The sequence below is a fragment of the Octopus sinensis genome, linkage group LG8, assembly GCF_006345805.1.
Source record: "Octopus sinensis linkage group LG8, ASM634580v1, whole genome shotgun sequence".
In the NCBI taxonomy this organism is placed as follows: domain Eukaryota; kingdom Metazoa; phylum Mollusca; class Cephalopoda; order Octopoda; family Octopodidae; genus Octopus; species Octopus sinensis.
In genome coordinates, this window is record NC_043004.1 from 74,259,450 (window position 1) to 74,273,309 (window position 13,860).

General features: G+C 38.2%; 1 protein-coding gene and 1 long non-coding RNA gene across 2 annotated transcripts in view; one reads left to right on the forward strand and one right to left on the reverse strand.

Moving 5' to 3' along the window:
• The window catches only part of LOC118764587, a 130,511-nt gene that overhangs the window by 8,598 nt on the left and 108,053 nt on the right, over positions 1-13,860 (forward strand). The window lies entirely within an intron of this gene.
• The window catches only part of LOC115215054 (28S ribosomal protein S9, mitochondrial-like), a 72,633-nt gene continuing 71,909 nt past the window's right edge, over positions 13,137-13,860 (reverse strand). Inside the window, exon 14 of the mRNA XM_029784195.2 lies at positions 13,137-13,286. Within this exon, the coding sequence (XP_029640055.1) occupies positions 13,274-13,286 (13 nt within the window). The 3' untranslated portion in view covers positions 13,137-13,273. The remainder of the gene's footprint in view (positions 13,287-13,860) is intronic.

Sequence of the window (13,860 nt, forward strand, 5' to 3'; positions counted from 1 at the left end):
AACAACCCCTTTTATTTACCCAACTCAAAGATGTTGTGGATCGCAAGTATACCCAGTGGGTAATTTGAATCACTGTTGTTATGATGTTCATTGGCCTGGTTATATCCATTATTACTTATGTTAACAACTGATTCTTGAATTGTCTAAGAATGTAAAGTGCCAATTTTCTCAATACTGTCCCAGTAATTCAATGACTTATATAATAAAATTCTTTATGTAAATTATTAATTTTAAAAATGTAATAAATGAGGCTATTATTAATGTAAGGTATATGAAATGCTGTTGACGCTAACTTTGAAACCGTTTTTAATGTATCACATAAAACGCTGTAAAACATTTAGTTAACTTCCTCTCGTTAATCAAAGATAATTCGTTTAAATTTTGAAAGAATCATCGTATAGAAAATTTAATAAATGAGTATCATGAATCATATTAAATTTTGTTTGTTCTTCTCTATCCTTTAATAAGACAAACTCTAATTGACTACAAGACCGATAAGTTATATGTATTGAAATCAAAGCATTATTTCACATCCACATATCTTTGAAACTGTGGTTACCCTTCCCTAAATTCAACACAAAAATGAAACATTTTTGCAAAATATATAATACGGTTGTGCATGTACAAATATGCGTGGCACCTTGGTCAAGTGTCTTCTACTATAGCCGCGAGCTAACCAAAGCCTTCTAAGTAGATTTGGTAGACAAAGCTGAAAGAACGACATATATATATATAATTGAATAAGGGTAGAAATTGATATTAATCAATTAAAACCAGTGGCCTAGCATATTTAAAAAAACGAAGATTAAAATAATTTTTTGCATACAAAATTTAAAGGACTGACCACTAAAAGTGGACGGTCAATATGCTAGATATAGACGTCAAAATCGCTATTTTCCACGAAGAATGTGTTTTCCCGAAAAAACTCAGCACAAAACCAAAGTGTAAAAAATAAGCAAGACAAATGAAAATATACGAAATAAATACGATTACCTCTGTACCGATCAGTTTCGCTTGTTAATATTCACGTATATGTATACGCGAAAATCTGCAAGCTCATCAGCATAGTCTGTCGTTTACAAACATAATTTCCAGAACTAGATACAAAACGTTTGACCGGAGTCCTGCATGCATAGAGTTCAACAAATTATATTTATGTGTATCCTTTAAATTATATTTATGTGTATCCTTCAAATGCCTTCACTTTGGCGCGCTGAGATCGGAAATCCACCCTGCAGTTAATAAACTACAGCAGTCAACTTACCGGTTAGAGAACATTTTTTTATTATTCAAAATTGAATAAGGGCAGAAACTGATATTAATCAATTAAAACCAGTGGCCTAGCATATTAAAAAAATCCGAAGATTAAAATAATTGCAGGGTAGATTTCCGATCTCAGCATGCCAAAGTGAAGGCATTTGAAGGATACACATAAATATAATTTAAAGGATACACATAAATATAATTTGTTGAACTCTATGCATGCAGGACTCCGGTCAAACGTTTTGTATCTAGTTCTGGAAATTATGTTTGTAAACGACAGACTATGCTGATGAGCTTGCAGATTTTCACGTATGCATATACGTGAATATTAACAAGCGAAACTGATCGGTACAGAGGTAATCGTATTTATTTCGTATATTTTCATTTGTCTTGCTTATTTTTTACACTTTGGTTTTGTGCTGAGTTTTTTCGGGAAAACACATTCTTCGTGGAAAATAGCGATTTTGACGTCTATATCTAGCATATTGACCGTCCACTTTTAGTGGTCAGTCCTTTAAATTTTATATACATATATATATATATATATATATATATACTAGCAGCATTGCCCGGCGTTGCCCGAGTATGTAAGAGCCCCTAGTAGGCAACGACTAATCCCAATCTAGTCCTTTCCCTCTAGGGAACAAAGGCGCATGTGTAGGTTGCAATGTCTTCTCTTCACTCCCAAATAACTATCAAACAGCTATCGATAATTCAACCCAACCAATTCCTACCAGGAAGAAATTACATTCGAGAATTTACCCCCAACACCGCCACTTCTGCTAATAGCTGCTGCAGCCGCAACTTATTCGAATACTTTTTTTGTTTACACTTTCTTTATAACTACCACCTCAAACGTTTTACCTTAAATTTTTGACGTACCCTAAGGGTCCTCGGACGCTACTTGCAAACTCTTGGTTTATTATAAACCGCTTTTGTCGTGTGCATCAAAAAACCTTTTCCATTCGTTTGTTCAGTTTGGTCACTTTTGACTTTTTCGTTGTTGTCACTCACATTGCTGCCCGCTTTTTTGCTGTTTTTGTACATTTTTATACATTTTGGGATACTTACCCCACGTGTTCCGAAAGTTAAAAAGGTCGAGTTGCGTCCCCTAGACAGTCTGTAGAAAATGTGTTGCATATAAAAAGCTTAGATTCTCGACCCATGTCGAATTTATCGATTTTTTTCAGAACCAGGGGAACTTTTCAAAATTTTCGCTGCGTTAGTTTTGAATTATGACATTGGGCTATGTGTGTGTCAAGTTTCATCAGAATCGGTTGAAAGCCGTGGTCAGGGTGAGGGTACAACCTGACAGACACACAAACACACAGACAGATAAGCTGCCGTTTATATATAGAGAGATATAAATGTATGTGCGTATTTGTATATATTAGTGTGTCTTTGTTTATCGGCCTACCATCGCTTGACAACCTATCTTCACGTCCCTGTATCTTAGCAGATCGGCGAAAAGGTTAAATAACTGTAGAACTAGAAATGTAGTTTACAGCATAAGATGCATAGAAGGTCTTTTTAAAGACATGAACATGACATACAAAAGGGAGACATCTAGGAGCATTGCAGAACGACTAAATGAACATTTGAGACAAATGGCGACAAAGAAATTGTCCTCCATACTCTACCAACAGGCCAAGGACCAACATGGAGGCAACCTGGGTCGACTTGACATCCGCATCTTATCCAAGCACCCAAAGGACCCAAGACTCAGACAAAACTTCCCCAATACTAAATAGAAAATATACATAGTAGATATCATACCCTCATACCTACAGTTTACACAGGTAGAGTAGAATAGTTAGTGGTCTTTTATGGAGATAGATGTATGTATGTGTGTATGGAGGGATGTATGTATATATGTATATGCACATGTATGTAAGCATATGGATACGAAAATAAAGAGATCAACATACAGACAGATAGGTACATAATTTATATGGACAGACAAGAACACATGCACAAATAAAGACTGAAATACATTACCATATATACACACACACTTTACTCAACACAAGGACACATATGGAGACACACGTCCACACATATGGAGATGCACATGTATACATACAAACACGGTACACAGTTGTAAAACACACACACGCTCAGACATGCACACACAAGGAGACAGAGGTACACACACATATACAAGCACACGCACACACACACACACACGCACACCCACATACACACACACGCACACAGACACGCACATACACATATAAGAAACCACACAAACATGGACACGCAAACACATGAATATGCAGAATACATACATACAAATATACATTCATACATATATACATATGCACACACACATATATGCATACACACATGCACACATGCATACATGCGTGCATGTATAGGCACACACATTGACCCACACACATGCGAACAAACAAAAAGGAACAGTGTGAATAGCGGACGGAGTCAAATCTATTGGAAAGGTTGCAAGACGCAACGAAAATTTTAGAAAAATAAAACAATGAAATAAGTGGAAATTTTACCGGTGAGTGTGTTAAATTATAAAGCACCAAAGGAGAATGACTCTTCCCAGACACAACAGAATATGCATCAACACACGAACTCACATAGAGAATCTTGCAAAGCAAATCCCAAAACGAAATATCTCTTATTATAAAAGGCAGATTTTATCAGCCTCCCTTTGTCTCTTATAGAAATCTACAATATAGAATTTCTTCAATTACAATTTACCTAGCATTTTTAAGAGTAGAATGCATCGGGTCGTGCCAGGTCCAGTTTTTAAAATTTCAACCCCAAATTAAGCAAAATTTAGAGAAAACTCACATTGTGGTGTGTATGTCAAATGCTTTTCTTAGTGTGGGCTACAACACACGCACACGCACACACACAAAAACGGAGCGAACTGTTTCACTGACGCTATCACCCTAATTTCTCCTTTCTCTTTGCAAGTGTGCAACGATTAAAGTGAAAACAGTGAATCCGACAGCGATAAAGAAAATGAATTGGCACCTGAATGGAGTGAAAATTTAAAAACTGTTTCTTTCGGTGATTTTTCTGAAGAAACTGGACCAAGCCACAGACTTTCCCAGGAGACTAAAGCCTTAGACTATTTCTTTTTACTTTTTCGAATGAGCCTATTTGAAATCGTTACGCTAAATGTAAACAAAGCGAAAGAAAGGATAGTTTGTTATTTCCCACAACCTTAAATGAAATTAAGGCCTATTTTGCCATAAATATTATTATGGGTATCAGAAAGTTACCCAGAATAACAAATTCTATCGTAAAATTTTGTTGTATACCCAACTGAATATTAGCTAATAATCCATTTTCTATAGCGATGTTTGAACAAAATTTTAATAATTTTATATATTGTTGAATTTACCTGTATCTACCTGCAATTAGAGTCACTTTGTGACAAAAATTATAGTATAGAATTGGTTGAGAACATTTCATTAAATTATCTTCCAAAATTCATGTTAATATATTGATAAATAAAAAAAAGTTATAGTTGTTTAATGAAACCAGACTAAATTTATGATTACGTTAGAAATTAATTGAAACATATTTTGGTCAGAAATATAGTAACGAAAGGGTTAAGAAAAACCAAAATATATTTTATTCTTTATAAATGTTGTGTTCAAAATAACATTTTCTTTTTAAAATGTGTATATAACAAAGTATGTGTATATAACTACGTGGCTTATATCTTTATATATAAAACTGAAGTTGTGTGTCTGTCTCCTACGATTTAGATTCGTAACTACTCCCACATTTTGCGGTGCAGTTTCACCAAAAGCGGGTATCTTAAAGTCGTGAGTCATATCGAGCCCTTCTGGGTATTAGCGCGCGTCTACGATGAGTCTACGATTTAAAAAAAATTACCATCATATTTTTCCATTTTAATGCATTTTTTCGCTATTATATAAGGGAAGTAACTCTCTAAAAATATCTACGATGTGTCAACGATTTAAAAAAAAATTTACCTTAATTTTTTTTCGATTTTTAATGCATTTTTTTGCTATTTTTTGGCTATAACTCTCTAAAAATGCTTATATAGTTATTTCCCTTACAAACCCGAGCAACGCCGGGCGATACTGCTAGTATATATATATATATATATATGTATATGAATATATATGTATGTATGTATGTATATACATATGTATATGTATATATATATATATATGTATATGTGTGTGTGTGTGCGTGCGTGTGTAGAAGGTTGAAAATGAACACACGAGTTGATATATATATATATATATATATATATATACGAAGTTCGTGGATGTTGAGTTGTTGGACACGTTGAAAGCATATATCAATTAGTGAAGGTGGGGTTAATTATAATTATGATTAATTTAATTTTTTCTATGTTTCTTACATGTTAGTGCTATCATTTGAAACGATCGTATGCATGGATTAAAATTTTATAAAACTTTTAACATCTCTTCTCTATCTTAATTGTTAGTTGAGTTTATACAATATTATATCCTACAAACGTTCATAACAAACCTTATAAACACCTTCCACGCTGCAATTGTGTGTGTGTATGTATATATATATATATATATATATATATATATATATATATATATATATATATATATATAAGCCATTTAAGAAACACACAAAAACCGTTAGATACACTGACATTGAACAGGTGGCGGTCTCAAAGCGGCGAAAATATTTTGGCAAATTAAATTTAAATGTTGAAGTGAATCTATCGGTTTTTTGTGTATTTTTAAATAGCTTATAAACACCTTCCACGTTGCAAAATTGTTTTCCTTCCAGCACACAATCTCAGATCAGGTCACATGCTATGCAAGTACATCTCTGTTATATATATGTATATATATATATATATATATATATATATATATATATATATATATATATATATATATATATATATATATATATATATATATATATATGTCATTTTGTTTCTTTTACTGTCTGTTTTGGGTTACATTACTTCCATTACGTCATCCATCATATTTTATATATATTTATTTCTCTGCATTGAACTCCTTCAAATGTACGAAACACATTAAGCACACAATATACGTTGCTGCTCCGGATTGTTAATTATTTAATGAAAGGCGACACTTCACCCGGCTGATACTCCGAACATCACAGTTGGAAAATGCACAGATCTATGCGTTGCAAATTTTCCTGCTTGTCTCTTAATTTGACATCTTCAGATCAGCGAAGATCTGCTGCTGCTGCTGCTGCTGCTGCTGCTGCTAATACTACTACTACTACTACTACTGCTACTGCTACTACTACTACTAGCGAAAGTGCTACATTGGAAACTGTGCGAAAAGCGGGGGCTAGAAATAGACAAGATGTGGTATGAGCACAAACCGCAGAGAGTGGCGGAGTCAGAGACTAGCAAAATTCTCTGGGTGTTTCCCAATCCAAACAGATGATGTGCTACAGCCTAACAGAACGGACCAAGTGGTGGTGGACAAGGGGCAACACATATGCTATATAGTTGGTGTTGCGTGCTCCTTTGACCCACTAATAGTTAAGAAGATTAAGTACGAAATAGCCTGACTATGGAAAATGAAGAAGGTGAAGATAGTGCCAATTATTGTTGGGTCCTTGGGAACTGTATCAGAAAGCATCAAGGAAAATATGGAAATTGGAATAGAGTGCCTAGTAGAACTGTTACAAAAGGTTTGCCTCTTTGGCAAGGCCAGAATAAACAGGACAGGAACGGATGTCATAGTCCAGTAGGTTGCAGGCAGTAAGTCCGCAATGCATGCGAGACTCCAGGAGCACCAACAAAATCTGTGATAAAATGTAATGATAATAATGATAATAATGATCATTTCTACTGGAGGTACAAGGTCTTAAATTTGGTGGGGGAGGGGAATAGTCAATTACATCGGTACTTAATTCATCGCCCCCGAAATGATGAAAGGCAAAGTCGACCTCGGCGGAATTTGAACTCACAACATAAAGACAGGCAAAATACCTGTTTCTTTATTACCCACAAGGGGCTAAACATAGAGAGGACAAGGATAGACAAAGGTATTAAATCGATTACATCGACCCCAGTGCGTAACTGGTACTTATTTAATCGACCCCGAAAGGATGAATGGCAAAGTTGGTCTATGCAGAATTTGAGCTCAGAACGTAGTGACGGACGAAATACCACTAAGCATTTTCTCCGGCATGCTAACGCCTCTGCCAGCTCGCAACTTGAAGAAGAAGAAGAAGAAGAAGAAGAAGAAGAAGAAGAAGAAGAAGAAGAAGAAGAAGAAGAAGAAGAAGAAGAAGAAGAAGAAGAAGAAGAAGAAGAAGAAGAAGAAGAAGAAGAAGAAGAATATTCTCTAGTGACGTCACTTCATCCATACCCCCGTCGGCATTTCGACGAGGAACAGGAATAGTTTTTCTTTATCGAATGAATAAATAGACAAATAAACAGATTGCGATTCAGAAGTACCAACGATGTCCATGGAATCCAGACAAACTGGAAACATTAAATTCCGTTTAAGCAATTCCTTTTAACTTGATTTGTTGCTAAGAGACTTTCCCGTTATTATATTATGCAATGTTAAACCTCCATTGATTTGGCAATATTTTTAGAAATATTATAGTTTGATATTAATGAAAAAATGCAATATTTTTTTTATATTTCGTAACTGAAGAAAGGCTGTGTCTCCTTCAGATTCAATATTTATCAAACTGTCCGAAAGCATATTGGACCAGCTATTCGTAACTACCAGGATTGCTTTCGTTGAGAATGACGAGTTGAAATGCGTTCGATTTCCTGGCGAGAATCAACGATACCGATTCCATTGGAAATATCCGTCGGTAACAAGTAATACGGCATTTTTTAAATCTAGATTCCCCATGCTGTACTGGGGAGGCTTCGAGAGATGCAAGACTTCTGAATTAGTGCTAAAGTAGACGAAATTCAGGTGGTGGTGGGGGGGGGGCGGTTCCAGACATGAGAGATCTGAGATGATACACACTGAAAACTGTCTACGGTCTACAGTTCTTGGGATCATCCCACTTTTTTGTTTTTCCGGTTATGAAAACCAAACATTGCTCAAAGACAAGCAGCTGTTACTAGAGAGATAGAAACCTTGATAATGCACTCAACCGACCATCTTTAATCAATGAGGCTAATGTAACTCGCTTTTCACGGGAGAAGTAAACCACAAGCCTGACTTCCCACCTACACTCCCTGAAGCCATGAAGATTATCTCGTTGATATCCAGCGCCAAAATCCCTAATGCTGACGTCATTCCTGATGGTGTATACAAAATAGTTGTGACGTTCGCCCATGCACCGCTGACTGACATCTTCCCCGATGGAGCAAAGAGAAAATTCTCCAGAACTTCAAACATTCCGACATTGCGCAAGAAAAGGGAAACACCAGCTATGCGACAACTCTCCTGTTCATCGCAGAGTAAAATCCTGGCCCGTTTCCTGCTCAAGTGTCAACTGGAACACGTACAACAAGATCTCTTTTCAGAGAGTCAATGTATCTTCCGTGCCGATCGTGGGGCTATAGACAAGATTCTTCGTAGTATATCAACGCCAACAAAAATTCTGACAACAACTCTGCGATCTCTACACGACATTTGTCGACTTGACAAAGACTCATTGCAAATTCAGCGAGGACGTCTCTTGGAAGATCACAGAGAAGTTTCGCTTCCCCAGCAGATTTATTACAATAGGCCGACATTTCCATAAGCACGATGGTCAGCGTATTTGATGCCGAACAAATATGTGACACCTTCCCAGTAAAATAAAAGGTGCCCATCAAGATAGAATGCCATCGGGGTGCCTGTGACACCCCGTTCATCTGCTTCAGGTACCATATTGATGGCAAGTTATGCAAGTTTTCCGACGCCCACTGTCTTCAGTGAGTCTGTTCTCGGGGTCTTCCTCTTCGCCGACAACCATTCTCTCAAAGCGGATAACGATTAGAAGATAGAGAGGGAGATGGACCTGTTGTGAACAACCTGCGACACCTTTGACCTCATAATAAACATAAAGATGAAGGTCATTCGCCTGGAAACCTATAGCATGATTGTCAGATTTTGTAAAGGGACAAAAGAAAAAAATACATATTGTTGACAGATTCACGTGTCTCGGTTGCACACTGTTAAGAGCAGTAAATATCGATTGAGAAGAGGTCGGCTGTTAGACCACAAAGTGGAGATATATCGTAGGGGTTTCGGCTGTGCGAGATGCGTGGGGTGTGCGGATCCCATCGGGGTGGCAACTTGATATGCGTGTGTTTGCTCTAGTCAATGTTATGTTCCATACAAGGAAAGAGAGGACTAAAACACGAATCGATCAAGTTTACGTATAAATATTCTTTTTATATGTTTGTTTCCTTCTACACAATATTAAAACAACAGCTAAAAATTTTCTGAAGCAGCACCCCAACTAGTTTTATCTACGAGTCGCCACTGATTCTAAATAATCAGTAGATATGCAAAACAACTCAATTATTTCCACACACGGTATTTTGGCGGCGTGTAGGTGCAATGGCCCAATGGTTAGGGCAGCGAACTCGCGGTCGTAAGATCGCAGTTTCGATTCCCAGACTGGGCGTTGTGAGTGTTTTTTTTTGTTTTTTGAGCAAAAGCCCCTAAAGCTCCTCAAGGCTCCGGATGGGGGATGGTGGCGATCTCTGCTGTACTTTTTCACCACAACTTCCTCTCACTCTTTCTTCCTGTTTCTGTTGTACTTGTATTTCAAAGAGGCCAGCCTTGTCACACTCTGTGTCACGTTGAATATCCCCCAAGAACTATGTTAAGGTAACACGTGTCTGTGGAGTGCTCAGCCACTTGCGCGTTAATTTCGCGAACAGGCTGTTCCGTTGATCGGATCAACTGGAATGCTCGTCGTCGTAACCAACGGAGTGCCACGTACCTTGGCAGCATCCTGCACTTCCGCCGGCAGGACAAGATCCCTAACATCCTCATGCTTCAGGAAACCAACATTCTAATCGTGTACCTTTGTTTGCTGATAGTCTGCATGCCAGACCACTGTATTCCAAAGCAACTTCTCCGTAACGAATTCTGTCTCGGGAACCACGATATTAACAGAAATTCGAGGGCGGCCTAAAATATCTCTTAAAAACTGCCAAAGTGTGATTGACGTCTGGGAGATGCATGCCTCGAACCAACTTCACTGGCGGGACCTGATTCACATTGGTACCGAAGACACTGACATGAAAAGAACTACTACTGTTGCTGCTAAGAAAAAACCATACATTCCTAGTAGTAGTAGTAGTAGTAGTAGTAGTAGTAGTAGTAGTAGTAGTAGTAGTAGTAGTAGTAGTAGTAGTAGTAGTAGTAGTAGTGGTGGTGGTGTTTTCGGTCGACTGCATTAAATTTAGTTTGAATAACAAACGAAACAGAAAAATGTTTGTATTGGGACTGAAAATATTGTTGCTAAGAGACAATGACGTCATCGCTGATAACGAAAAGTCGAAGTAACTTTGACCTGCTCAGATTTCTCCGTTAGTGAGGTTATTCATACAAGAGGCAGTCAAAAATTATCTGCACTTTCACCAAAGATTCACTAGATTGGTCGCACTGCTTCCAGCACTCGCGTGCTTACTGGTGGCACTCCTGTGGTTACGATTGCTCCAGTTTTCCTTTTTGTGTTACAAAGAAAACACGGTCACACCGTGGGCATAAAAGGACCGAGATCAGTGATACAATTTCTCTGCTCTGAAGGTATGTCAAGGGCTGAAATTCATCGCAGGCCTTCGGTGCAATTTGGGGACAGCACTCTATCGCCTAGGAGTGTGTATGGGTGAACCAAAGAGTTTCGAAATGGCCGGACAAGCATAAAGCACGAAGAAGGAGCAGGATGACCAACTTCCACCATTGACGTGAAGATTCGACGAGCTCGCGAGATGGTTCTGGTAAACTGACGAGTGACCATCAATGAGAAGGCATGTTCTCTGCAAATTAGTCATGGTTCTACAAAGGAAATCAGCCGCCACAAACTTCGCTTCTGTAAAGAGATGGGTGCCAAGAGCGCTCACCGAAGCGCATAAGCGCAATCGTGTGGAAATCTGTCAATGCTTACTCAACCGCAACAAGGGTGAAGGCAAAACTTAGTTTTTGGAGAGAACAGTCACAGGTGATGAAGCATGGGTTTATCACTTTGAGCCAGAATCCAAAATGTAGAATATGGAATGGAAACACGGAATCGCCAGCGAAAAAGAAATTCAAGACTTGACCTTCTGCAGGAAAAGCAATGGCAAACGTGTTTTTTTGTGGGGGAGGGATCCAAAGGGGCCTCTACAGGAACATTACCTGGAAAAGGGGTTTACAGTCACCAGTGTAGGTTACAGTGAAATATTGGCCAACAAACTGAAACCAGCAATTTGCACCAAATGCTGGGCCCTATTGTCAACAATGCACGTGCACTTATGGCCGTCCACACTGTTGAAACAATTAAGAAGTTGGGCTTTGAGTTGCTGAGTCCAGATCTCCCCACTTTCGACTATCACCTCTTTGGACCTTTACAAGGTCGTCAGTTTGCTACGGACAAAGACGTGCACGAAGCGCTGCATAAATTGCTGCATGTGATGGAATAAGCAAGGCTGAAGACCTCTGGAAGAACTGCTTCGAAAAGCAAGGTAACTGCAACGAGACTGCATTACATGTCCTGGGTGACTACTGAGTTACAGATACCTTCAGCAAGCCCTGCTAACATCTGTATTACGAATCATTAAATATGCTACATAACAAATGGATCCGCAAACAAATTATACTCCAAAATAATGTCAGATAGAACTTATTCAAATTTTTACCAGACTAATAACTGTTTTCTTGATATTATCCATGCATTTATCAACGATGATTTATTCCAGGTGACATCACAATAAACTACACTCTAGTCTGCAATTGTTGCAGAATGGTTTACTGCATACACACACACACATTCGCTTCTGAACTCCAATTGCCTTCAACCAAATTCACTCTGTTGGAACCTCTTGGGACCACAAACATGGTTTGAGAACAACAAAAATATTTCTTGACCTGTTTCTCAACCAGGAGGGATGGAAAGGTAAAGCTGACCTGGACGAGATTTGAACTCAGAATGTAGAGAGATGGAATCAATGTTGCTAAGGATTTTGACCAAAATGCCAACGATTCTGTCAGCTTTAATCCTTACTTACTTGCTTGTACTTGTGATGGTGTTTGCCTGGGGCAGGCTGAGGTTGCTCTGACCAACAAGTTCATACCTCCCTCATGAAGGATGACCACATCCAACAGTCAGCTGCAGTTGAGGTTCTAATGGATACCCACTTCTGGTTCCAGTGCCAGAAACCATAGAGACAAAGCCCATAAAATTTAGTGTTGAAGTTATGATCTAAGGTGTAAGAGATCAAAGGAATAAATACCTATCTTAAAAATTAATACTGGGGTCAATGTGTTCAGCTAAACTCCTCAAGGTGGTGCCCCAGCATGACCACAGTCCAATGACTGAAACAAGTGTAACATAATAGATATCTTGATTTTAATTTCCTATTATCGCTTTACTGTGGAGGAAGGGGTTATGCCTTGTGACCTTTGCAAACCCTTTTAGACAGAGGAACAAAATATTCTTTTCTACTTTAGGCACAAGGCCTGAAATTTTCAGGGGAGGGGGCCATTCGATTAGATCGACCCCAGTACACAACTGGTACTTAATTCATCAACCCCGAAAGGATGAAAGGCAAAGTTGACCACAGCGGAATTTGATCTCAGAATGTAAAGACAGACGAAGTAACGCTAAGCATTTCGCCCAGCATGCTAACGATTCTACCAACTCGCCACCTTAGAGAGGAACAACATATCAACAATCCTATTAAACAGTTGAAATACGCAGACGAACATACGTTTTTGTTAAACTTGCTTATTTCTATTATATGTTGATTTTTTTTATATAAAACCTTTTATTTTACAGCTACATTCACTTTGAAACCAATAAAACATGGATGTGTTACAATATTGATCTGAAGACTTTCATTCCATCTTCAACGCTTTTTCCTAAAAAACAAAGAAAAAAGATACAGTAAACAATAAGAATAAAACTATCTAAAGACTAAAGAAGACTCCACCGGTTACGACGACGAGGGTCCCAGCTGATACGATCAACGGAACAGCTTGCTCGTGAAATTAACGTGCAAATGGCTGAGCATTCCACAGACACGTGTACCCTTAACGTAGTTCTCAGAGATAATCAGCGTGACACAGAGAGTGACAAGGCTGACCCTTTGAAATACAAGTACAACTCATTTTTGCCAGCTGAGTGGACTGGAGCAACGTGAAATAAAGTGTCTTGCTCAAGGACACAACGCGTCGCCGGGAATCGAACTCACAACCTTACGATCATGAGCCGAATGCCCTAACCACTAAGCCACGCGCCCTCACATGAATAAAACTATACACATTCAAAGAACAATGAAGTCAATATATTCTTTTCTACTCTAGGCACAAGGACTGAAATTTTGGGGGCAGAGGGGGACCATTCGATTAGATTGACCCCAGTATGCATCTGGTTCTTAATTTATTGACTCCAAAAGGATGAAAGTGAAAGTCAACCTCAGCAGAATTTAAACTC